This window comes from Dicentrarchus labrax, unplaced genomic scaffold (genome assembly GCF_905237075.1).
Source record: "Dicentrarchus labrax unplaced genomic scaffold, dlabrax2021, whole genome shotgun sequence".
NCBI lineage: Eukaryota > Metazoa > Chordata > Actinopteri > Moronidae > Dicentrarchus > Dicentrarchus labrax.
Genome location: NW_026136714.1, coordinates 26,546,680 through 26,572,415, shown reverse-complemented (window position 1 = coordinate 26,572,415; position 25,736 = coordinate 26,546,680). Strand labels below are relative to the sequence as shown.

The 25,736-nt window shown below is 37.8% G+C and overlaps 3 protein-coding genes and 1 pseudogene across 4 annotated transcripts; 3 read left to right on the top strand and 1 right to left on the bottom strand.

Moving 5' to 3' along the window:
- The first annotated feature begins 5,970 nt into the window (after window positions 1–5,970).
- LOC127376410 (uncharacterized) lies at window positions 5,971–8,577 on the top strand. Its single transcript, XM_051423299.1, has 6 exons — window positions 5,971–6,287; window positions 6,372–6,500; window positions 6,902–7,095; window positions 7,236–7,383; window positions 7,575–7,779; window positions 7,890–8,577. Exons 1-6 carry the CDS (start codon window positions 6,075–6,077, stop codon window positions 8,195–8,197), a joined length of 1,197 nt encoding a protein of 398 aa, XP_051279259.1. The 5' UTR covers window positions 5,971–6,074; the 3' UTR covers window positions 8,198–8,577.
- On the bottom strand, window positions 8,567–11,824 carry LOC127376411 (uncharacterized). 2 transcript variants are annotated; one of them, XM_051423300.1, is made up of 6 exons: window positions 11,450–11,824; window positions 11,018–11,289; window positions 10,468–10,658; window positions 10,182–10,275; window positions 9,543–9,742; window positions 8,567–9,222 (listed from the first exon to the last, which is right to left on the bottom strand). In XM_051423300.1, the coding sequence occupies exons 1-6, from the start codon at window positions 11,537–11,539 to the stop codon at window positions 9,032–9,034; spliced, it is 1,038 nt and encodes a 345-aa protein (XP_051279260.1). In that variant the 5' UTR covers window positions 11,540–11,824; the 3' UTR covers window positions 8,567–9,031. The 2 variants fall into 2 exon arrangements, 1 of the variants encoding a protein (XP_051279260.1); XR_007887509.1 differs by lacking the exon at window positions 10,182–10,275.
- A 2,521-nt stretch (window positions 11,825–14,345) lies between these two features.
- On the top strand, window positions 14,346–18,451 carry LOC127376160 (E3 ubiquitin-protein ligase TRIM35-like; annotated as a pseudogene).
- A 1,609-nt stretch (window positions 18,452–20,060) lies between these two features.
- On the top strand, window positions 20,061–24,836 carry sdf2l1 (stromal cell-derived factor 2-like 1). The gene is made up of 3 exons (XM_051422173.1): window positions 20,061–20,312; window positions 22,697–22,893; window positions 23,058–24,836. The coding sequence occupies exons 1-3, from the start codon at window positions 20,135–20,137 to the stop codon at window positions 23,334–23,336; spliced, it is 654 nt and encodes a 217-aa protein (XP_051278133.1). The 5' UTR covers window positions 20,061–20,134; the 3' UTR covers window positions 23,337–24,836.
- Window positions 24,837–25,736: the final 900 nt, after the last annotated feature.

Sequence of the window (25,736 nt, the reverse complement as noted above, 5' to 3'; positions counted from 1 at the left end):
TATAAGCCTATAAGCACAGAGACTATAATCACATTGTACTCTAGCTTTGTACTGTAGCCTAGCCATTACCACAGTATTAACTATGGCTAGCTCAATGGCGACAATGCCATAAAACAGGAGCAGCTGCATGGACGGCTGCTGACACTTTTTATGCTCTTTTTATCGTAAATTTGCAAATGACATACAACAGAAACAGTAGGCCTTTAAAATAGATAGATAGATAGATAGATAGATAGATAGATAGATAGATAGATAGATAGATAGATAGATAGATAGATAGATAGATAGATAGATAGATAGATAATTTTATTAATCCCACAATGGGGAAATTCACTTGTCACAGCAACATTTGAGTGAAATAAATACAGATTTGCATACAGCAGGTCAAAGGTCTTATTGTCTCTGGTGGTGCATGCGACAAACGTGGTTGAAGTCCCCTGTGATGATGATGAAGTCCCCTGTGATGATGATGAAGGCCTCTGGGTGTTTCGTTTGTAGTCCTGCAGTCACAGTGTGGATGACGTCACACGCTGCTTCTGCTTTCCCAGACGGAGGAATATAGACAGTGATGGCAATAACACTGGGAAATACTTTTTAAGCATTAAGCAGTAAAAAAAAACTATGACAACCAAGTCAAGTCTTTTATTGTTTTTCAGAGAAACTTTATTTAAGAGAAGACGACTATTTTGTGCACCACGGAAAGCTGTGAAGAAACACTTGAATGTAAAGATTGAATACACCTGTTACATGTAAAAAATGTAATGTAAAAATTATTGAAATGAATAAAGGTAATAATCTAAAACCTGTAAACTTTTCAAGGAAATTTCTTTCAGTTTAAATAGACAGCTGGACATTTTTTCACCTGAATATCACTAAAACCACTCTGACGGACCCGGGCTATTAAAAGTAATAATATTTGAAAAAAGTGGAAAACACTGAGAGCAAAATCCACACACCCTCCTACATGAAATCAATTTCACTTTGATCCATCTCAGTTGCATTGGGTGGTATACCGACAACAGATCAGCTGGTATGGAAGCCCATTTCTGCCACTTCAAATGGTTTTCATTATTAATATGAAGTGTTTTTTTCCCTCATAATTATGAGGCAGACACTTCTAGGTTTTGAGAAACTTTCTCACACATTCTCAATGAGTTTAATTTTATTTTCTGTTGTACTGTTTACCATAAATACTTAGATGGAACATAAACTGTTTTAAAAATAACAATAGTTCATAAGCAGCACAAAGACTAAGTTGGCTCTTCACATACAGTGGGAAACATTTAATTTAGATTAGATTAGATAAATTAGATGGATGACATAAATACTTTATTCATCCCCACCATCTCTTTGGTCTTGGTGGTGTTGAGGCGCAGTTGGTTGGAGTCACACCATGTGACAAAGTCCTGGATGAGTTTCCTGTACTCCTCCTCCTGGTCACTCCTGATACAGCCCACGATAGCCGTGTCGTCTGCGAACCTTTGCACGTGACAGGACTCTGAGTTGTATTTGAAGTCCGACGTGCACAGGATGAACAGTACCGGAGAGTGCTCAGTCCCTTGCGGCGCTCCCGTGCTACTGACCACAGTGTCAGACCTGTAGTCCCTCAGTCGCCGTTTTTTGTAATAAAAATGTAGTTTTACCCTTTCTTCTGCCATTTGATGTATAATTTATGTATTTTCCAAAAAAACATGTTGCCTGAAATGATGTATATATTGTGTTTGTTTTGTTTACATGTTGTTATTATTAGAAGATGTCTCATTACAGTTTTGATGTTTGATATACATACATGCCATGTGAGATGGGCAAAAGTTTGGAAATACATTAGCTGGCTAACCCTCGCCCCTTTGGAAATTGTGCAGAGCAGTGTGAAGGTACATGGGGCGAAAGAATAACAATAGCATAACTTTGAAGCACTAATGGTGGCCCAAAGGTTTGAGAGTTGTGCTTATGACCAGGAGGTTTGTAGTTTGATTTCTGGACTGGCAGGATAAGTTTGGGTAGTCAAAATAAATTATTGTGTTGATTTAAAACAGAACTGACAGAGGAATTAGAATGCTGATGTTCTGTTCTCTGACATCATAATGGACTCACTTGCATAACTGCAGCTGAACAGAATTCTGGCCTCATTCCTAAATCAACCTTTGGAGAGGTAAGACCACTTTACATCTGTGATAAAAAACACTTTTTACTTTAGTTTTTATGCTTAGTAGAACTGTATTGTGCTGGAGAAGAAGCACATTAATTTCCCTGCATTGTGCTGTCAGTTAAATTACTTTTTTCATTAGCTTCATTACAAATACCATTACAGTCAAATGTGCATCTTTTGCTGTAATGAGATGCAAATACATATTTTGTCTTGCATAACACAATTGTAATCTGTAATCTTTATTTTACTTGTTTGCATGTGTGCAAATGGACCGGAATTGTAGTTTTTCTTAGCAGTATATAAAATAATTCACATTGACTAAAAGGTTTGCAGTCTTGATATCATGCCCAGACCTATAAAAAAAGTCTCTTTGAGCACTACCCTAAACCGTAGTGGAAACAGAAAATGTCAGATTTCCTCCCTTAATCTGCTACACCTACTAGATTAATGAGATCCACCTCATATGTGGTCATCTTAGTCTTAAAACTTTGATGATGCTAAATAGTGAAACTTGTGATTTTTCATCAAATGCTGTTGCCATAACGACGCAATATTCACCATCAACAGGAAATTGTTGTACATGGGCAAATCTGCCCAAAACTTCACCTTGATGAGATTCCCGGCCTGAGCAGGGGCGTGTGTAGACTTTTTTGACTGTGGTTTTTGACCTCAGCCCTCCCACGATCTGGAAGGAGCACAGACGAAAGGGTGAGAGACTTTTGTCTAGTGAGGACATCAACCCTTTCATGATCTTGGAGGAGCACGAGCAAAGGGGTGAGAGACCTTTGACACAAGGCATTTTTTCATTTTGTTTTAAATAAGCAAATGTATCCATGTTAGTTACATGATTCACATAAACTTTTAAAAACTAAAATAATAATAAAATGTATGGAAAAACTTAATTTCTTGCCAAAAAACTAAATTTCTTGCCAAAAGTTAGACAGAATCAATACCACTCTCATATCTGTGCAATAAGCACAGGTTTACATTTTTCAGTGGTGGAATGTAACTGCATAAAGTTACTCAGTACCTATACTTAAGTGCAATTTTCAGGTATTTATATTTTGTGTTTTTTTATACTTCAACTCCATTTTAATTTGCAGGCAAATATTTTACATTTTCCTCCACTACATTAAGCTACCCAGCACTATATGAAGTAGTTAAAATTGCCACAAAATTAATGTTTACACACGGATGAAATAATACTCCGATTATGCCATAGGCCGATATATTATTCTGAAATGGGTCTTCCTGCATGATGAGTACTTCTTGTAGACTATTTTTTAGTATATTTTGATGCTTATACTTGTATGTACTCCTGAAGTTAAAATTGTACTGGTGTCCATATCGGACCATATAACTCATAAGAAAGGGTCAGGTATGGAAGACTGATTCACCAATGACGGGTAAGATCCCCCTGTTAAACCTTGGGACAACCTAAGACAGGTACAGCCACGAGTACTTGACCCCAAAGCCACTGTGAGCAGGCACAGTGACACTGTCCCGTGACCGGTGTTTTTGTACAATGTGCAGGATACCAGGACATGATTTGACAGGAGATGTATAGATGGAGAAAAACATAAAAAAAAAAACTGGCAAGTAGGGAAGACTGGTTCGCCTATGACGGGTAAGATCCCCTACAGAACCTGGGGACAACCTAAGGCAGGCACAGCCACAAGTACTTGGCCTAGTAGAAATTCTCCTTAAAACTGTACTGGTGTTGACGTGTTCCATATCGGACCATATAACACACAAGAAAGGGAACACAGGACATGGTTTGACAGGAGTTGTACAGATGGAGAAAAACATTAAAGAAAAATGCTTATTGATATCTGTGACTGGGAGGGACACCCTATCACTGATCTCTAACACACTTTCTTCAGGGTCTAATGCACACAAAAATATTGACAATAACTGGAGGTGAGATTGAAGAGTGCAAATAATAGTTACAAGAAAGTATGCTACTTATTCTTAGTATAACTAAATCTTATGTTATCTGTCATATGCAAGGCCTACATGCAAGAAAAGTTTTGCTGAAGATCTAAAGACTGTGTTGCAAATGCATGTACATCTACTTACTGCAGTGGCAGAAGATGAGTGGGTGCACTGTTATAATGTAACACTCCATTTGATATCATAACATGCAGTCACAAGTCAAAAGTACTGTTGAATAAATGTCTTCATCCACTGCAGGCACAGAAAACTAAGGTTAGGTCATTGTAAGTGTTTAAAGGCACTGACTGTTGTTAAGCAGCATGTTAGGGAGAGGTTAAGGTTAGGGATAAAAGAAGCCCATGCTGACTGTTGGTAGGAGATGAATTGCAACTACAATCACTATGGTGTCAAAGTCAGAAACTTTGTACAGCCAGCTACCAAGGGTTGTGATGACAACATCACACTATATGTTGATTGTTAGGGGAAAAAAAGGTTGTTTTAGGCATTTGAATGAATTACTTCGGTGATTCAGGTGAGGCCAGTCTTTGCTAACACTGTGGCCCCAGACTCACTGCATCCTGACTGCATAGTAGATTCATTTGTTTAACCGTGTAAAGCCAAATGTATCATATTTGATACATGAGTTGTTGAGACCTCTACATCATCGGTGTAATATTATATTTAATGGATTGATGTAATGTAAAATTAATTAATATTTCATAACTTAATTTATAGTAAAACCATGTTGAAAATGTGTGTATCAAATTCGATACAGCAGGTATTAAAGATAACTTATTTATATTATGTTTGAGGAAAATTTTAAAAGGAAACTCAAAATTTCAGCATCTTGATCGTTCAAGTTTTCTCTCCACTGCCCGACTATGAGGTCAGGGACCGACAAACTCAGAAGGGGACCAAACCTTTCTGTAAAAACCTGATAATGAATCGTCCTATCCCTCCCTCCTGTCAGTACGTTTAAATCTGTCCTGTGAAACATCACAATCCTCTGCATCACTTTGTGAGTAACACTTGGAGGATCTAACTGTTGCTGCCCCTGTAAAGAGAAATCCTCACTGTTAGTCCACTGTCCTGCTATCAAGACACTGATAGTTTGACAATGTAGACATAACCTCTGACACAAAGATGGGCAAAGCTTCCCATGAACCTCCAAGGTCCGTGTATGTTTTGGTCATTGGATTTTCCTTTCAGAAACGGGTATTAAAAAACAGAAAACGAGTGGTTATTTGATTTTCGTTTTAAAATACAAAAATTTAAATTTAAATACAAGGCGTTTTTCTTTTTCATGGTCAAAAAGGGATGAGCGAAACTAAAAAAATTATTCGATTTTCATTTTCTATTTCATATAACAAAAAATAAAATCACTAGAAAACAGAAACGGAAAAAAGGCCTGTTTTTTCATATTCTGAGACCGGATGTTGTCATTTACAGGACGGTGCTGTGTAGAAGAAACAGTAGGCTAGTAGACTGCGGTCAATCCAGCCGTGAGTCCGATCTCCGTGGTCAAAACAGCCGCACTTAAATTTCGAGTGTACAAGTATTCTCAACATTATGGTAAATGCGGAGAAACAGCGTATTTACTTCCGGTTTTCAAAATAAAGGTATTTAGAACAGTACAGGTACAGTACAGTACATTGACGGATTGTCAATCCGTGTATCATTCGTTCTTTTCATATTCAATAAGATTCCAAAAATCGAAAAATGAAAAAACGGTTTGTTATTTCCTTATTCGTTTATGAATCTGATACCAAAAAACAAATAACGTTTCATTTTTTGTACTTTAGATTTATTGCTCAGATCAAACATAGGAAATGAAATAACGGGCCACGGAAAGATTTTGATTTTGATATTTAATGTTTTCACTTTGTGGAACCGGAAGTTATTGTCTTCTTCGTGTGTTGCACTTGGAAGTTTGCAGCAGTTTCGCAAACCCTGAAAAAACTCAATCCTGCAGTGATTTCGTATCGACACCATGGCCGCACTGGAACCATATGCCGATTTAATTGAAGACTTATTTAAAACTGGCAAGACACATGTCGAGATTTCTACTACACTGCAGCAGATGGGTATCCAGCAGTGTTCTGAAATGAGTGTAAGAAGATTCTGTGTTCAGCATGACCTTAAGCGAAAAAGACATGTATCGGACACAGAACTAGAGAGGGCTGTGGTTGGATCAATATATGAAGTAAGTTTTTAATTAGGTTTTCACATTTTATATCCTGCCCGTCTTTTAAACATCATGTCCTCATAGCTGTATTTTTCTTAACAGACGGGCCCATCTTATGGCCGCAAGTTCATGACTGGCTATCTGTCTTCAATGGGAGTGCGTGCAGGAGAATGTCGAGTTGGGAAAATCCTCAGAGAGATTCATCAGCCATACCACGAATTCCGACACCAGGTAAGTCATATGCTAAGAATTCAATGAAACATCAAGTACAGTATATTGTTATGCAGTCTAATAATAATATTAATAATAATATTAATAACATATCAGCTATGAGGTTATGATGTTTACTTGCTGCCTAATATATCCCAGCCACCGACGGGTGTCATGGTAACAAGATAATGAGTGTTATTCACATTACCTGTCAGTGGTCGTAATGTTATGGCTGATTGGTGTAGATCATCTTTCGAAATATCTTAAATATATTTAGGAGTTGAACTTAAAAGAATAATAGAATAAGAATAATATAACCAGCCCATGCATATAAGAATCTCTTTGTTGTAAAAATGGTTCGTGAATATTCTGTGCTGATGTGACAAAGAGCTGCATTAATCAAATATAAACATTTTCTTCAGGGTGCTCGTAATCTAAATCCCATCCCGTATCATGCTGAATATATGGGCCATAAAATTCACCTGGACCAAAACGAGAAGCTTGTGATGTTTGGAGTGACACACGTCGTGGCAGTTGATGGCTACAGCAGCAAAATTGTTGCCAATGCCACCATGCCAGTGAAAAACAACCTTGTGATTTATGAGGAAGTTTACAGGTGAATACATTCAGAACCAATGGTATTGTCATAATATTTTCTGTGCAATGTATATTCTCTTTTCATTGAGTGTAATTTTCTTATTGGATCAGTTAAGTTCAGTGCATTCCTTTGCACATGTACACATTGTTTTATCCCAGATCTGCAGTGGTTAACCATGGCATGTGGGACCAACTCAGGGTTGACCATGGCAGGGAGTTTTACATGTGCTTGTACATGCAAGAGATGCTATCAAGACATAGACACAACCCTAGCAGGCCACCATACCTTCAAACAACATCAACAAGGGTGAGGTCTTTGTAATACGGACAAACAGTACAACCAATATAATCAAACATAGTAAAGAAAGAAAGACTCTGACCATTTTTTCTTCTAATAAATAAGAAATGAAAGCTTTTAAAATGGGATTGAATTTCCCAAACTAATCTATAATCTATTACATTTTCATACCATCTGAAATCATGTTTTGTGTTCAACAGAATCTTCGAGTGGAAAGGATTTGGCCCGAGGTGAACAATCGTGTGAACTACCCATTGAAACAGGCCCTGGTACACCTGCTGGACCAAGAAGTCCTCAACATGGAGGACAATATGACTAAATTCTGCATTTCAAACCTGACATGTCAATTAAGCCAAATTGGACTAGGCAGAGTGGTACAATCGTGGAATGCACACAGGATCCCAGGTATGCTAAACTGAATATGTACAACACTTTGAAGCAGTTATTTTTTCACACTCCAGCCACATACAGCATAAATAGCATTGTTTTGTTAGTTATTTGTTATCTTGTTTTAGGCCGTGGGATACCCAATGAACTCGCTGCAGGTGGCTGTCCAGCTAAAATCTCCGAAGAGCTGCTGCCCAATGCCTCTGTTGTGGCTAACATGTATGAGCAAGAGTTTGGATCCTCGCTGACTTGGGTGTCAGTTTTTGGAACTGACCCATTTTCATCTGAGGAGGATAGATGTCATGCAGAACAAGACTTTGCAGAGAACTACCCTGACATCTCTCTTCTTTTTAATCATGTGGTAAACAATGACTATACACCTTTCCAAGATGCCTTGTTGTGTCTCATAAATGTCACCCAAAGATATGTGAACTGAACTGAACTGCTGTGGTGTTGTTCAGTAGCTAGGAAAACAGTTGTTATGCTACAGTGCTGATTCAAAGTTTGTCAACCCTTTATGCAATTATAGTTTTTGTACAAAATCTCAATTGGCCTCCACACTGTTGGAATCAACTATGGATTGGTCTCAGTGTGTTTGTTCTTTACTTTATCAAACAGTAATCAGTCTGCATACAGTCTCTATTGATACCCTCTTAATTGTTGCACTTTTTACTGTATGTTGCCAGAGAGCACCCTGGATAACCCTGGTCTTAAAAAAAACCAAGGAATCCAGATTTATTTAAAAATTGTATGTAGCTGCCACTGTGCCCCCAACTTGTCAGTTGAATAATTAGACAAATAAATCTTTGCTTTAAACTCTGTTGTATTGAACTTTTTTAGTTAAATAAAATCTTGCATACAATGAAAAAGTATTGCACCAGTATTGCCAGAAGGGCAGACTTTTTATGCTTAATTCAAACTGTTAACTTTAAAATTCTGAAAAATATACAACATAAAATAGTGCAAATTTGAGATTGTAACTTAGCTTTCACATCATTGAAATATGGGTATGAAAACTAAAAAGACCTTATAAACTAGACACATGAAAGAGTGCTTTACCTGTAGACTTGTTGTTCAAGGACAAATAGAACACAAAGCAGAAAAACTACACTTTTGTGAATAGTAAGAGTTTCCAAATGCAAACAATTTAAGAAAATATCCAACATAAAATAAACTTAAAAAAACCTAAATGTACATGAAAGACTGCTTAAACTGTAGACAACACAGAACAGTAAAACTGCAATTACTCATGATTGCATTCTGTACAGTATTACTCCCAGAGTATGCTTCCCAATGCAGCCAATGCATCAGAGAGTCCGTTTAGTCTTTGAATGTTGTCACCAAAACCATCAGCTCGACACTTTGGGCAAAAGGCAGAATTTCTCTGCCACTCTTCAATGCAGCTCCTACAGCCAACAAGGCTTTGGCAGCACGATGAAACCATGGGCTCAACCACTGGACCTGTCAATTTAAATCAGAAAACAGTATTTGAATGAATTGAATTGCTATATTTGGTCTATGTTCTTCATGGAAAGAGTTAATTAGTTGCACTTATATCTGTGTTAAGTAGACAAAACTTTGTCTATGGTACCATCTGTTTATTTACTGTATCCACATTTGTGGTTGTTAGAACACCTGACCTGGGATTTTCCATACTTATCTAATTATCAGCAATTGTCATTCACTGCTGAATAAGACATTGCAAAGTGTAGATTTTTTAACAACTTCCGAATTATGGGTAATACAGGTTTTTAAAGAAAACAATATTTTTAAAAAATTACTTTTGCAGACAATACAGGCAAAGGCATCTCTAATAGCTTCTGCTTGGGCCTCAGTCAGGGACAGTGTTGTCCTGCGGTTGGAATTTGCAAACTCCATCAGCTCCTTCATTGTAGTGGACACTTCTTGCAGTCCCTGGGCTGCCAGGACCACCTCTTCAATTCTATCAAAAACGCCTTCGAGGCCTGTATCTTCTCGTCGACTGAAAAACAACACAATATACAAGAAGCAAATTATATTCAACAAATGCAAAAATTTAACCGTGTCAATAGCTACTACGATCATTGTAGACCTAGCATTTAATAGCCAGATGGTTTTATGCACAATGTTACCTGCTGTTACTTCCATTAATCTAATTCGTTATTCAGAATTATTTTTGATTAACACATTAATCCATAAATAATATCAACCCTAAATCTCATGCAATCCCAGAAACTGGACAGAAAATGAAAGTGAACACCTACACTAAAATCAGTCAAGTAAATGTGTGATTCTCTATAGAGTCTTTCCCTGGAATAATTTGTGACTATTTGTAATGGGGCCTATATTCGCAAAACATCTTACAGTTACTCCTCACCTATGAATTTATGAGAACATACAAATTTGCAACCATAAAAATGTGCGTTTTCCAAATTAAGTACCTCAGTCTCCTCTTTTTACTAGCTTGTAATTGCAAGAAGTGTTCTTCCTGCACAGCAAAAACTTTCCTTGCATTTTGCTTCCAAAATGCTGATCCTGTATAGAAAATAGTCCATTAATTGTGCAAATGGCATGACATGTCTCAGGAGATGGGATGGTTTTCCAACCACTGGGCAATAACGCCTAATACAAATAAGTTAATTCTAAGCATACATAAAAAGTATGTTGGTTTTAGACGTACAATTTCATATTTCTTTCTAATAAACAATACAAAGCGTTCAGCTATACCTCTGGTTCCTTCCGAGTCCAAGATTTTGTTTCCCTGGCCGTCAGTGAGGATGCGTGAATCCTCTTCTTCAAGAGCATCATTGACTTTGCTGAGGATGCCCATAACAGAAGCCTCAAATTCTGAAAAACGCACAGTCAGCGTTTTGCTTGTCTCCAAGTTGCCATTCACAAGTTCAGCGATGAAGATGTTCCTGAATATTGATATAAAAAAAAACATTCATTTTACACATTTTATATTGTTTAGGCCTTATTCCTATAATACAGCCATATTCATAATACAGCCTATACAATGCATCCAGGTGAATTATATTCCATAATAGTGGAGTAACTTGATAGCATAATGTAGCCATTTCATTGAAAGTCATTCTTCTGCAGATGTATTATCAGTGTCAAATTTGCTAAAGTCACACGTGAATAATTGTTATAAGTCTTATGTAAGTCTGTATGTAGTTATGGCTAGCATAAAAAGCAGATCATTGCCTTGAACACAACTGTAATCGTTTAACATACTCTTAACTTTGGTGTGATGGTGAAAGCTTTATTGGGTCACCTTTGGAATGTTTTTGCCAGGGTAGCTCTTGGATTTGCAGAAGCCCTTGCACCAGAACCTGCAGCAGCGCTGGGTGGGCGGTGGAAGGAAAAGCGGGTAGGGTTGTGTGTTACTGGCACACTGCCGGTAGATGAGTCCTCCACGCTGATACTCTCGCCGTGCACCTCGTAATGCCCCCTTACTATGAGGTCTAAAGTGCTAAAGTGGCCATCAGGCCCAGGAAATAGGGCTACGTTGCTGTCATCGGTGATGTAGAGACTGGGGCCATGTACCTTTTCAAATGTAAACAGTTAAGGACGGGGTTCAGTACAACGTAACGTTAAGTAACGTTAACGTTAGCTATAAAATAACATAGCTAACAGTTAACGTTACGTCAGTGCAATTTTACAGAATAAATAAGACTTATTTTTAGATTAAACTACAATAAGTTACCTGGAAGATCCTGCCGATTTTTTCGGTCGTCATGTCGTCTTCCTTTACAGTCACCCGTTTACTTCCTCTGAACAAGATGAAACTCTCCATCCTCAGTTTTCAAGGCTAACGTAAACTTCGAAGTGCAACACACGAAGAAGACAATAACTTCCGGTTCACACAAATCGGACAAATTAAATATCAAAAATCAAAATCTTTCCGTGGTCCGTTATTTAATTTCCTATTTTTGATCTGAGCAATAAATCGAAAATACAAAAAAATAAACCGTTATTTGTTTTTGGTATCAGATTCATAAACGAATAAGGAAATAACAAACCGTTTTTTCATTTTCCGATTTTGGAATCTCAATTGAATATGAAAAGAACGAATGATACACGGATTACGGACCATACACGGACCCCACCCTGTCCTCTTCTCCAGTCCAGTCCTTCTGGTCTGAACTGGACTGTGGCCTACTCAGAGACCAAAATTAGTTAAATATTATAGTTTGTATGAGGTGTGTAATATGTGATAAGTGAAAAGTAAGTTCCATCTTTTTAAAACGCTATGATGACTTAAGAGTGTACATTGTTTTATGAATTTGTTTGACACAGATGAAGAAAAAAATGGAAATGTTGTTCTTTAAGGGAGCTAACTTTGTTTCAAAAGTTTGTCATATCAGGCATATGCAGATCTCACTATGGTGACAAGATTAGATCCACATTAATTGAGATGCTTCTGGACCATTACCACCTTGCTGAGGACACTCCTGCTCTCCAGGAGGCGCTACAGGAGCTTCTGTTCCAGTTCCAGCAGACATGCAGCTGCTGTTTTTCATATTCCACACTCTGTTTTGGGTCATGATTCATGATAATGATGAAAATAAATAACAACAAACACACAAATGTTGTTTAATTTCATGGATTGACATTTATGTATATTTGATGAATATTTTATCATACAGGGCTATTGCTATTGTTTGTTTAAACATGGTCATATACAAATATGTGACAAACAAAACCAAAAGATACAGTATATGCCTATAAGAACTTTCCATACAGGGCTAGAAGGGTCCCTGAATGGTCTGATGAATATGAAAATGATATGAATCATATGTTAATGCCTCACAGTAACAGGATCTTAACCCAAATGACAAAACAGCAAACAAAGGAATACATTTTGGAAGAATTATTATTAGTATTATCAGAAAAAAAATACTTTATCCTCTAAAGTAAAAGTACTCATTTTTCAAAATAGCCTTTTTTAGAGTTTTAGAGTGCAACTATATCAATAAAAGAGTATAAAGTACTATAAAATTGAGATATTTACTTTAAAACTCTAATTAGACTACTGTACTAGTTTCCTCCACTGAGAGGAGGAAGAAGAAGAAGAAGAAGAAAAAGAAGAAGACAACAATAAAAAACAGGTGAAGAAGAAATTAATCCACAGATTCAGTGATTTCAGGGTTAGTGTTAGTTTAGGTTGGGTCTTCTGTTGGGTTATTTCAGTTCTGATCTTGTTTTAATTTCAATTTTACACTTTACACTCATCTCTCCCGTTTTGTTATTCAGCAGAATAGATTTGTTTTCAAGAACTGTCTCCCAAATTATGTCTGTCAGTGGTTTTTTCATTTTTATTTTTTGTTGTCATGCAACCCACTGTAAACACATTAATCATTGTTTTAATCTGAAAATCATCCTTTTAAAGACTTTGAGCCAGAAAATGTTTTTTTGTATTTAATTTGTCCAAAATTCATGAAGTTAGAAACTCCTGCTTTTTCTTTTCTGTTCTTTTTTAATGGATATTATCACAATATTTGATTATGTTAAATACTGAAACTGTATCACATCATCAGGAGACAAACATTACAAATTAAAGCTGTTAATTATCCTGATGATCATCTTGATTTGAGTCAAACAACATTGTATTTCAGTAGTATATATCCACTGCACAAATGCTTTAATCTAGCTTTTTTTCTTTTTTTTAAATCATTAGTCATCAGTTTTAGTTTTTGATATTTTTGGATCATCTGATGAGTTATTTCAGTTTTGGATCTCTTGTTTATTTTTTTGTTTTATTTTAATTCAGTCTTTAATTCTTACAGTGCTTCTTCACACTATATGAGTGTATACATGGTTAATAACATGAATGATGAATGGAAATGTCCACTTAATGACATGGCAAAGACCCAGCCTACATGGGTTGTGCGATCCTCCAGGTGAGCTACGTGTGCCCTGAAACTAATTTATGAATATTTACTGTTTTTGACTGATTAATAATTGCATATACAGAAAGTTATGATTTGACCCCTCAAGTTTTAGAAAATACTTCACTTCACACAAAATACATACATTTGGCTGCTTTGACTTGTGATGAAGAAGGAAAATCTAAAATAAAAGCTATGTTACCTGACAATATATATATATATATATATGAATATGCAGACATATTAGCAGAACATGTTTCCTTTGACTGAAAAATAAAAATGTTGTAAAACTGTTTTAGTGTCAGTCAGCCTGTTAAAATGTTCAGTCCTCGTTCCATTAAAATACTACAATCCTCTCCTTGTCAGTTTGTGACCATTTCTGTTTTTATGTTGCCTTTTATCTTATTTTTGTCAACTGCCTGTACAAAGAAATTAAATTGTTCTGAATCAAAAGAAAAAAAATTAAACTTTGAATGACATCCTGACAACTCCATCTGCTGGTGGCAAAATGACATGACAGCATTTCTTACAGGTAGAAATTCACCTGTGACTGGTAAAAGTAAGTGAAAGCAGATTTCGACATTGTTGAACAGGGTTAGGGTTAGAATTATTACGCCATTACAGGGTGTGAGATCTTCACTGAAAACACACGTCTGGAATATTTTAAACAATCAAGAGACAGTAACTTGGTGAAACTATCTTCAATAACAAATGGCTGAGAGAGCTCTTTTTGAAAGTTTCCTTAACTGCTATTAGTGTTCAGAGACTTTCAGAGATCCGGTGTCTCTGAGCTGCAATCACAGCTTCTGTTCAAGCTGCCTGCAAAAATTATGGAAACAAGCTAAAAACAAAAACTGTCCCATTTGTAAAAGAAAACCTTCAAAAGAAAGCTGGGTGACTACTTTGCTGGGAGAAAGAAATCTGGATCATCCGAGACAGAAAAAGGAGAGAAGAAGGTGGAGGTGGTGTGTGATAAACATCAAGAAGAGCCTAAATTGTTCTGGAAAGATGAAGATAGAGCTGTGTGTACTGTCTGTGATTTTCCTCACCACGTCGGTCACAAGGTGGTTCCTTTAGAACAAGCAGTCAGTGACCTGAAGGACCAGCTGAAATCTGACTTAAAGTCTCTACAGGACAAGAGGGACAAATACAAACAAGTGGAGAAAACGTACAATAAAGTGATTCAGCACTCCGAGGAAGCAGCTGCTGTCCACACAGACGCAGAGTAGAATTCAACAAGCTCCACCAGTTCCTGAAAGAGGAAGAGGAGTCCAGACTGGCAGCTCTGAGGGAGGAAGAGGAGCAGAAGCAGAAGACTAGCAGCAGAGAAATGAAGAGGGTTGAGGGGCAGTATCAGACAGTATCTCTGCTGTTGAAGAATTCAATTCAATTCAATTCAATTTTATTTGTATAGCGCCAATTCATAACAGAAGTTCTCTCAGGACACTTTTCAAATAGAGCAGGTCTAGACCGAACTCTTTATAACATTATTTACAGAGACCCAACAGTACCACCATGAGCAAGACCTTGGCGACAAGGGCAAGGAAAAACTGCCTGTTAAAAGGCAGAAACCTAGGACAGATCCTTCAGCTCTAGGTGGGTGGTCGTCTGTCTCGACCAGTTGGGGTGAGAGAGAGAGAGAGAGAGAGACAGACAGACAGACAGACAGACAGACAGAGACAGAGAGAGAGACAGACAGACAGACAGGTGCACAGCAACAACAGTATTGGCAATGGCAATCTAGCAGGACCATGGCAGGAGGCTCCACCAGGATCTAAAAGAACCTGCGAGACGAGAAAGCACAAGAACGAAGAAGAAGTGAAGTTAGTAACATGCATTAATGGAACATGAATGAGTGCAGAAAGAGAGAGGAAGAGAGGAGCTCAGTGCACCATGGGAAATCCCCCGATAGTCTAGGCCTATAGCAGCAAAACTAAGGGATGGTTCAGGACTCACCTGATCCAGCCCTAACTATACGCTTTATCAAAGAGGAATGTCTTAAGCCTACTCTTAAACGTGGAGAGCGTGTCTGCCTCCCGAACCACAACTGGAAGCTGGTTCCACAGGAGAGGAGCTTGGTAACTGAAGGCTCTGGCTCCTGTTCTACTTTTAAGACTATAGAAACCACAAGTAGCCCAGCATTCAGAGAACGTAGTGTTCTAGTGGGGTAATAGGGTACTATGAGCTCTTTAAGATATGAAGGGGCCTGACCATGAAGAGCTTTGTAGGTGAGGAGGAGGATTTTAAATTCTATTCTAAATTTTACAGGGAGCCAGTGCAGAGAAGCTTGTACAGCAGAGATGTGATCTCTTTTTCTAGTTCCTGTCAGTACTCGTGCTGCAGCGTTTTGAATTAATTCAGAGCGTTAATGGACTTATTGGGGCAACCTGATAATAAAGAGTTGCAGTAATCCAGCGTAGTTGGTTAGTTTTTCTGCATCTGTCTGTGATAGGATGTGTCTAATTTTTGTAATATTACGTAAATAAAAGAAGGCAGTCCTAGAGGTCTGCTTCATGTGGGAATTAAATGACAAATCCTGATCAAAGATAACTCCAAGATTCCTGACAGTGGTGCTAGAGACCAAGGTAAAGCCATCTAGAGTAACTATATCTTTAGACAGTGAGTCTCTAAGATTTTTGGGGCCAAGTACAAGAATTTCGTTTTTGTCTGAGTTTAACATCAGAAAATTGCAGCTCATCCAGGATTTTATGTCCTTAAGACATGTTTGTAATTTAGATAATTGATTAATTTCATCGGGCTTGATTGATAGATATAACTGCGTATCATCTGCATAACAGTGAAAGTTAATGGAGTGATTCCTAATAATGTTGCCTAGAGGGAGCATATATAAAGTAAATAGTATTGGTCCAAGTACAGAACCTTGTGGAACTCCATGACTAACTATAGTATTTATTGAAGATTCATTGTTAACATGTACAAACTGCAAACGATCTGATAAATATGACTTAAACCAGCTTAGTGTGGTTGCTTTAATGCCAATTTGATGATGAAGTCTCTGTAAAAGAATATTATGGTCAATGGTGTCAAATGCAGCACTAAGATCTAATAATACAAGTACAGAGACAAGTCCATTGTCAGAAGCAATCAAAAGGTCATTATTAACTTTAACCAGAGCTGTCTCTGTGCTGTGATGAACTCTAAATCCTGACTGAAAATCCTCAAATAAACTATTGTTATGTAGAAAGTCACACAACTCTTTGGCGACTACTTTCTCCAGAATCTTAGAGAGGAAGGGGAGGTTAGAGATCGGTCTATAGTTGGTTAAACCCCTGGGTCAAGAGTGGGCTTTTTAAGAAGGGGTTTAATTACAGCTACTTTAAAGGACTGTGGTACATATCCCGATAATAAAGAAAGATTAATCATATCCAGTAAAGAAGTGCCAATTAAGGGTACGACTTCTTTAAGCAGCCTAGTTGGGATCGGGTCTAACAGACAGGTTGATGGCTTCGATGTAGAAATTATTGAAGTTAACTGATGAAGATCGATATCAGAAAAACAGTCTAAATATATATCTGAGTTTACATTACTTAAAGTCCCTGAACTTGGAGAGCCACTGATAACTGTTGATGGCAGTTGGTGATTAATTTTCTCTCTAATAGTAATCATTTTATTATAGAAGAAGCTCATAAAGTCGTTGCTACTTAAGTTTATGGGGATATGTGGCTCAATAGAGCTGTGACTCTCTGTCAGCCTGGCTACAGTGCTGAAGAGGAACCTAGGGTTATTCTTATTTTCTTCTATTAGTGCTGAATAATAGGCTCCTCTGGTGTTATGGAGGGCCTTTCTATAGGTTTTAAGATTATCTTGCCAAATTGAGTGATATTCTGATAATTTAGAAGAGCGCCATTTCCTTTCAGATTTTCTAGCTATTTGTTTTAACTGGCGGGTTTGGTGGTTGTACCACGGTGCTAGTCTCCTATGTTTTAACAATTTCCTTTTTATAGGAGCGATCTAATGTTCTTCGTAGTGAGCCTGCAGCACTATCAACAAGATTATCAATTTCGGAGGGACTAAGGTTATTATAGGACTCTGTTAAATTCAGACATGGCATTGAATTAAACACTGAAGGAATATCCTTAAATTAAGCTACTGCACTGTCAGATAGACATCTGCTGTAGGAAGTTTTGCCAAATGGCTTATAATCTAATAGTATGAATTCAAAAGTTATTAAATAATGGTCAGATAGGAAAGGATTATGTGGGAAGACTATTAAATGTTCAATATCAATGCCATTTGATAGAACAAGCTCAAGAGTGTGATTAAAACAATGAGTTGGTTTATTTACACTCTGACAGAAGCCAATTGAGTCTATTAATAAGATAAATGCGTTACTAAGGCTGTCATTGTCAACATCCATGAATGAATATTAAAATCACCTACAATAATTACTTTATCTGATTTAAGGACTAAACTTGATAAAAACTCTGAGAATTCAGATATAAAATCAGAGTACGGTCCAGGAGCGTGGTACACTATAACAAATAGAACTGGCTGCAGTGTAAGAAGTGCTGCAGAAACACAACGTGCCATTCCTCAGCAGTTATAAACCCACTCAGACCAGAGCCAGAGTCCATTGCTCACTGTCAGATCCACAGCTGCTCTCAGGAGCACTGTTAGATGTGGCCAAACACCTAGGCAACCTGTCCTTCAGAGTCTGGGAGAAGATGAAGGACAAGGTCCACTTCAGTCCTGTCCTGTCCTGTCCCAGGACCCCCCCTTTTATTATTGGTCACTTTATTGAAGATTTTACTCTGACGTCAATGCCTGTCTATATCACATTAGAAAAATCAGAGTAAATAAAGTTTAAACCAGATTAAAATATATTTACCAAATACTGAAACTCTATTATGTTATATGAGCTTTAACTTTTACACTGGTACTAACAAATTCATAAATTATTTTCCTGGTTGGCAGCATCTTGGTTTTCTTTCCAGATCATTAAAATCAACAAAGCAATGTAGCCATTGAAATATGGCTAAAATAGGGCAAAGAAGTATTCATCAGATTCTGCAGGACAACTTTCCCTGCTTTAAGTTTGTTTTACCATCATGAGAAGATTAGCTTGATAGGAGGGCAGCAAAAATGAGTTTAGGCCCCTTTAATCCCTGCTCCTCCCACTCTCTGCATGCACAATATTAGCAGGTTTCCTACGCTAGACGACCAACTGGTCCTGGGTTTCCTGTGTGGTAATTTGATTAAAACCCTTCATTTTTGAACGAGAGGGCAGTGGTGGTTTGGAAAAGGGGAGGGCGGGGGAGGCTTTTTATTGTTTTTCTCAGCCATGAGAAGATGACTATTTTGTGCACCACAGAAAGCTGTGAAGAAACACTTGAATGTAAAAATTGATTATCTGAACTAAACTTTTGTGGGTGTGTCTATTTCTTTTGTATAAGTATTCAGATTAGAATAAATTCCTTTTTGTAATCCAATGGATTACATTACTAATGTGCATGGGACAATATAAACATTTTATGTCACAATTATCTTGGCCAAAATAACTGCGATATACGATATTATCATCATCAATCATGAAAATATACTTCATACTTTTAAAATGGCACCAAAACATACTGGACTCACTTTACCTTCACCGACAGGCACCTCATCTCCCTGTTGTTTATTTTGGAATCTATACTATTTTAATACAAATTGTTTAGCTTTTTTTGGGTCACATGGTGACAGGATTAGGATGAATGGAATGACTGTAAAGATGTGGGCTCCCTCTTGTCCCCTTGTTCAAAATAAATAAGGAAAATCAATTTAGGACTGAGTGCTGGCGAGCTAGACAGCCATTTCAAGCCAATTATCACGATAATGGAAACACACCACTATAAATTTATCTGAGTGCTTCTTATTGTGATACGCAATTATATCATGTATTGTCCCATCCGAGTTCTTGGTTTAGTTGTTATGATTAGCAACTAAGCTGGTGCACTAAACCCCTGACCTGTCTCTAGGATGTACATTCATCAAACTGGTAATGTTCTGATTTGACTCTGGGCTTAATGGAAATCAAACATGTTTTCTTGGAGATCAACTGTTTCTTTAACTTTCTTTTCCTGGATATATACACTGAATGTATGTGGCATCAACACTACATTTCATTCTCTACCTGTTTTTTTCTTTTACCTGTCATTTCACATTGTTTCCAGCTTTCTTTCTGAACACAGTGCATCTGCTTTTGATGTTAAAAGAGTACTTTATGCATAATCTCTCTTCTTCTCGATCATTTCATTGCTGCTACATTAACACCATACAGTACAATTGGATGCTGAAATATTAGTCATAAATATCAGATCCCCACTTCCGGCTTCCCACTTGCCACAACCATGACCGCACATACACGTACTTTAACCAATCACGTATCGACTTTTAGTTCCGTATTTTAGGACTTGTCAAGCTGTGATTGGTTGAACCCAGCAGTAACGTTTGAAAGTGACTGTTCATCCTCCTCAGTGTCTGCGAACAGAGACACAAAGATGGAGATAATTCACGCTGTCCATGTTTTTGTCAGATCTCTGCTGTTTGTGCTGCTGTGGTCAAACTGTGAAGGAAGAGAGTCGGAGCTCAACTATGTGACCTGCGGCTCGCTGGTCAAGCTGCTCAACACCAGACACAACGTCCGCCTGCACTCCCACGATGTCAAATATGGCTCAGGTAACTTCACTCGAGTAGCCTATAGTCTGTCTGTACTTCCATTCACACACATGAGCTTTAAAGCCCGCGACAACAACCAACAACCAACAACCCGTTGGTTGTTGGTTGTTGGTGTTTAGAGGACGGAATGTTGAACTTCATTAAAAATTCAGACGAATTAAAATTGCCTTGCTCATGTGCAAACATAACACAAACCACGACTCATACTAAACGCAAGGCCTCTTATGTTTGGACTTGGTGGTGGATTCGGCATTAAGAAGATTTAGTAAGCAGTTGTGTATTTCTTAAAACGTCAACCGGTATCGTTATCTGACACCGGCTCACGACAGCCGCCGCCCACTGCGGTCTACCGGGACGGAAGAGCACTGTGGGAATGACAGGTGGTAAACAAATGCTATAACTTCAAATTGAATCGATACAAACATCCTTGTCCCACGACGAAATTAACAAGAGTTACTACACATTTTTGAAATGTATTAGGTAATCTCTCAGGGTTTTTTCTCTTGATGTGAAGCAGAAAAAATATTCAATTGTCATTTCTGTCAATGCAGTTTGGCATTGTTTTCCCCCAAAACCTAATGACAGGATGTCAGCTAAGCAACCAGTTCAATTTTTAGTCCAGAGAATCAAATGTGTCAACTGTATGTCTCTATATAAAATATACCAATAGTTTCTCCTCAGGAATGAATTTAAATATATTAGTTTGTCTTTTATGCCGGTGTCAATTCTTCAAAAATGTAAACCACCGGACTTCCTGTCAAACCTGTCAAAGTAAAGCACATTATAAAGTTAATACTGTAGCAAGTTGAATATCATGCCTTAGATTGAGATTCGATTGGGATAACTGCTCTCTTGACTGTCTTCTTATGTCACACTACATATTCTTGGAGAGATGTTCTGTTCATATATACATCTCCTCCACGCCATGGTTATAATTACCATAATGATAAAAATGACTATTTATTCACTTTTATTTTGCAGTTCTGTTAATCCTGCTGTTTTGTGTTCCTCTGTTAGTTCTGTATTTCATTTTCCCATCTTGCATCTGCTCATTTCCTGGTCATGTGTTTGTAGTCCTCTCATTTACTCCACTGGCCTTCCATCTTCTCCTGTTACCATTTACCACTGCAATGACCTAATTTCCCCACAAGAATCATTATTTGGAAAGGTAATCCACCTGAACTGCTGTATCTCTTCTGTCTGCTTGTTCTAACTTGGAACTTGTGAAGCTCTACTGTCCAGGGCTTTAACTAATGACTATTTTCATTATCGATGAATCTGTGGATCATTTTTTCAGTTAATCCTTCAGTTGTTTTGTCCACTAAATGTCAGGAAATGGTGAAAAATGGTGATCACTGTTTCCCAAAGCCCAAGATAACGTCCTCAAATGTCTTGTTTTTATTTTATTTAGAAAATATTCACATTGGAGAAGCTGAAATCAGAGAATTTGGACAGTTTTTCTAAAAAAAAATGACTCCAAACAATTAATCAATTATCAAATTAATTTAATAGTTCAAAACTAATTGATAAATTAACTAATTGTAGCGGTGTATTATTACTCCCTGTATCTAACAGGCAAAGCTGTATATCTGTTCACGTACAGTATATTCACACACTAACGTGTTTTGCTGACACCCACTAAAGGTGGAGATAAGAGACGTGTACTTTTTTCAAGTAGAGGGCCTGAAAGTGATACAGGAACAGTCTGAAGGCAAATCAGCCTCCACCCACACAGGAAAACACAGAGCGCTGACACTGCAGAACTGGCTGATAACATTCCACTAATAATGACCGAAAACATCAAATATTCCTAACTAACAAGACCGTTAACAACACATTATATTTCTGTAATAAATTAGGTGCAATATGAAAGTTGACTTGCTAATATACTTTATCACACACCTGCTGAATCTTCTGGTGCAGAACAACAACTTTGATGGTGTGTGATAGTAAGTTAACACTTTGATGTACGTTCATCCAAAGTCACATGACTGTATTTAGAGTCCCCATAAGCTGATTGTGGTTTCTACCCTCAACTAATTGAGACCTGCAGTTTCAAAACACTAACCTTATTTGTATCTTTATTTCCCATCATTAAACTTTACCACTAAACTGCAAAAAGTTTTTGTTTTTAAAAGCAACTTTATAAAGAGGAAATACTTCATTATTATGTTATTATGAAGCTCAATTACTAAATGGGCATCCATCTAACAGAAACTAACTCATTCATACACATTCACACCGATGCACAGCATTGGGAGCAATTCGGGGTTCAGTATCTTACTCAAGGATACCTCGACATGCATCGGGATAACTAGAGTTCTTCAATCTGACATGCTAAATAGATCGTGTCTGTGTGTGTGTGTGCGTGTGTGTGTGTGCAGGCAGTGGACAGCAGTCTGTAACCGGAGTGGAGAATGCAGATGATGCCAACAGTTATTGGCAGATTCGTGGGAAGCCCAACCGCCCATGTCAGCGTGGGACAGCCATCAAGTGTGGTCAGACCATCCGCATCACACACATGAAGACTGGCCGAAATCTCCACACACACCACTTCAGCTCGCCCCTGTCTAATAACCAGGTCAGACAGTGGTACACACACTGTTCTTGTATTTGGAGTTCTGTGGCACAGAGACTATATGAGACTTTGATACAAACAATATGTAGATACATTCACATTGGTTTAGCTCTGCACACTTACTGACAACTGTACAAATCTTTTTCTTTTCCTCTACCTGTCTGCAGGAGGTCAGCGCTTTTGGAGAGAGCGGCGAGGGCGATGACCTGGACGTGTGGTCAGTGCAGTGCGACGGCGACCACTGGGAGCGTGACGAGGCCGTGCGCTTTAAGCACGTGGGCACCGACGTTTTCCTGAGTGTGACCGGTGAGCAGTACGGCCACCCCATCCGCGGCCAGCGTGAGGTCCACGGCATGAGCTCTCCCAACCAGCACAACTGGTGGCGCTCCATGGAGGGCGTCTTCATCCAGCCCAGCCAGGAGCCGCTGCGCCACGACGAGCTCTGATCGTCGAGAGACGAAGCATGGATTCCTGTTTTCTAGCTCGCCTGGACCAAATGTAGAATACTTGACTGATGACTCATGCGTGTACATGTGAAGCACTCAGGGTGTTCTGAGACGAGGGGGTAATGTTAACAGTTTGATTGAGGTTAGTGATACTGTATGTAGTGTAGACACATGCTCTATTTATTCTATCAGCTTCCTCGGAGAATTTCATAAGGGGAAAACACTTTATGTGAAAAATTAAGGCTGGATTAACAGCAGGGCATAACAACTACCATGGGGCCCCCAGGAGCCCAGAAAGCCCCACATTCACTGTTGTAATTTGATTGATTGTGTTCAGAAATACACACACCAAAGAACAATACCAACTGATATATTGAGGGTCAAATAAAACCTTTATTTTAGTTGATATTGCTCAAAGAAAATGTCAGACATTCTATGGTGTTTCTGCTTTCCTCTGTTTTCTGTCACAGTGAACAGAATCACTTACTGGTTGGCGTCACCTTGGGCCTTTGGAATGTGACGGACATATTTCTACTATGGCCCAACATTTTATCGACTAAACAATTAATCAAGACAATAATGATCAGATTATTTACCCTGGTTTGCAGGTCTAGAAAATTAGTAGTTTCATTGATAAGGACAATCCTTGGGTTTAAATGCAGAAGTTATTTCAAGGAAAGAGCCCATTTTTCCTCTAGCTACTCGTATTAGAAATAAATAATTAGAACATTTTCTTAAGGATTAATGAAACCTTTGTTTGATAACCTTTACAGTTATCTACCAATATTCACGCATTAGTTAAGTTGTACAAGTTGCACTGTCATAGAAATTGTAACTAAATTGTAAGTACAGTTTGGTTTGATAGAAACTGCAGATAAAGCTGACAACAGAGAGGGACTGCTGCTTCTTGAGTGGAATTGATGCCCACATGTGGATTTTTTATAAGTCCCTCCCTACCTGAGCAGCTTTAAATCTAGTTTCATCCTGATGTGGGCTCTTTACACTCACAGTGGACCAACACAGACGAGTAGATCCAATTTTTAAAAAACAGCCTCTAGAACAAACCCAATCCTGTCTAGTGTGGTAACGTGATATCTTCTCACCATATAACAGTTTCAAATCCCTTGTGTGACAGCAACTTGTATTTATGTCTTGGTGAATGTTTATGTGAAGGGAAGAGAAGTACATACTTTATAAAAATTAGTACTTTTTACAGTTTTTTCCTGCTTTTAAGTTTTGTATGTTGCATCCTTTTTAAAAAATATTTTGAGAGCTATCATTCACAAGTTTGTTAACAAATGGAAAAATCTATCAACAATGCATACAACAACCTCAGTCGACTCCTCGTTCTGTTAGGAGGACGCTGGAGAAGCATACACGAGAACATGACATCTGTTTGAGAGCCACACGTGTTTTTAAAAAAATCTGAAAATAAAAATGTTGGGTGTTTGAGTGGAATGAGAAAGGTGACTGGTTTTGCATAAAATGACTTCATGATGATGCTGTGGTTTATGAGCTTTCATTTATTCTTACGTCAACAAACCTGGATGGAGAGGACGCTCTGTGACGCAGGTAACATGAACTAGATTCATCTTTTCAAAAAGTACTATCTTTAACCCCTTAAGACCCAACATTAACTCAACCAATTTCTCAAGTGGAAGAATGCTGTTCACATGGTAATGATAATGGGAACAGATTATAATGCTCATAGTTTATATATTTCCTACATATGGAGAATTTTACTTATTTTCCCATCTATTCATATTTTCCCAATAAACATTTTCTCACGTATGCAGCTCTTACAGTGTTACCTAAAATGTGTGCAGCCAACATTTGTATTTGTATAGTTTAATTGGTAGATTTAAAAGCTGTCATAGCTTTTCAGTCAGTGGTGTGACAACTGCTGGAGCAGATCAGCTCTCTGACAATGTTCCATCCAAATATATGTCCCTGATGTTCACACACTAGTTTAACAAACTTACACTGCTGTATAGATTCTGGAAATGTATTTTATACCTGCTCATCAATGAATATACTGAGATGTAAATCAATTAGGTATTCTTTCTTTTACACTTCTTTTCATTGATTTTATGAATGAAGTTAGTTGCTACACTAACCTTTATGTTCTGGCTCCGGAGCCGATCTGCTGACATTCGAGCCTGTATAGTAACGTCTTCCTTATAATAAAATGTAACTTGTCACTGTTTTGGATATATTAACATTTAAACAGTATCAGTGTGTAACAGTATGTACCATCATGGTCATATAAAAACTTGAACATTATACATTTAAGGTATATGTCCATAGAAATACTCTGTACAGTATCTGGTGCCTCTTCTGCTGACATATATATAATGTATCTGGAAATGATGTGTTCATAGAGATTATGTACAAAAAACA

What these genes read in the sequence shown, in the direction of transcription:
- LOC127376411 (XM_051423300.1), bottom strand. Translation starts at nt 11,539, where the DNA reads ATGGAGAGTTTCATCTTGTTCAGAGGAAGTAAACGGGTGACTGTAAAG. An exon ending in AAATCGGCAGGATCTTCCAG is followed by an intron (nt 11,290 to 11,449) that starts GTAACTTATTGT and finishes ACATTTGAAAAG; the next exon opens with GTACATGGCCCCAGTCTCTA. An exon ending in CTGGCAAAAACATTCCAAAG is followed by an intron (nt 10,659 to 11,017) that starts GTGACCCAATAA and finishes ATCAATATTCAG; the next exon opens with GAACATCTTCATCGCTGAAC.
- LOC127376410 (XM_051423299.1), top strand. Translation starts at nt 6,075, where the DNA reads ATGGCCGCACTGGAACCATATGCCGATTTAATTGAAGACTTATTTAAA. An exon ending in ATTTATGAGGAAGTTTACAG is followed by an intron (nt 7,096 to 7,235) that starts GTGAATACATTC and finishes GTTTTATCCCAG; the next exon opens with ATCTGCAGTGGTTAACCATG. An exon ending in GAATGCACACAGGATCCCAG is followed by an intron (nt 7,780 to 7,889) that starts GTATGCTAAACT and finishes ATCTTGTTTTAG; the next exon opens with GCCGTGGGATACCCAATGAA.
- sdf2l1 (XM_051422173.1), top strand. Translation starts at nt 20,135, where the DNA reads ATGGAGATAATTCACGCTGTCCATGTTTTTGTCAGATCTCTGCTGTTT. An exon ending in CGATGTCAAATATGGCTCAG is followed by an intron (nt 20,313 to 22,696) that starts GTAACTTCACTC and finishes GTGTGTGTGCAG; the next exon opens with GCAGTGGACAGCAGTCTGTA. An exon ending in CGCCCCTGTCTAATAACCAG is followed by an intron (nt 22,894 to 23,057) that starts GTCAGACAGTGG and finishes ACCTGTCTGCAG; the next exon opens with GAGGTCAGCGCTTTTGGAGA.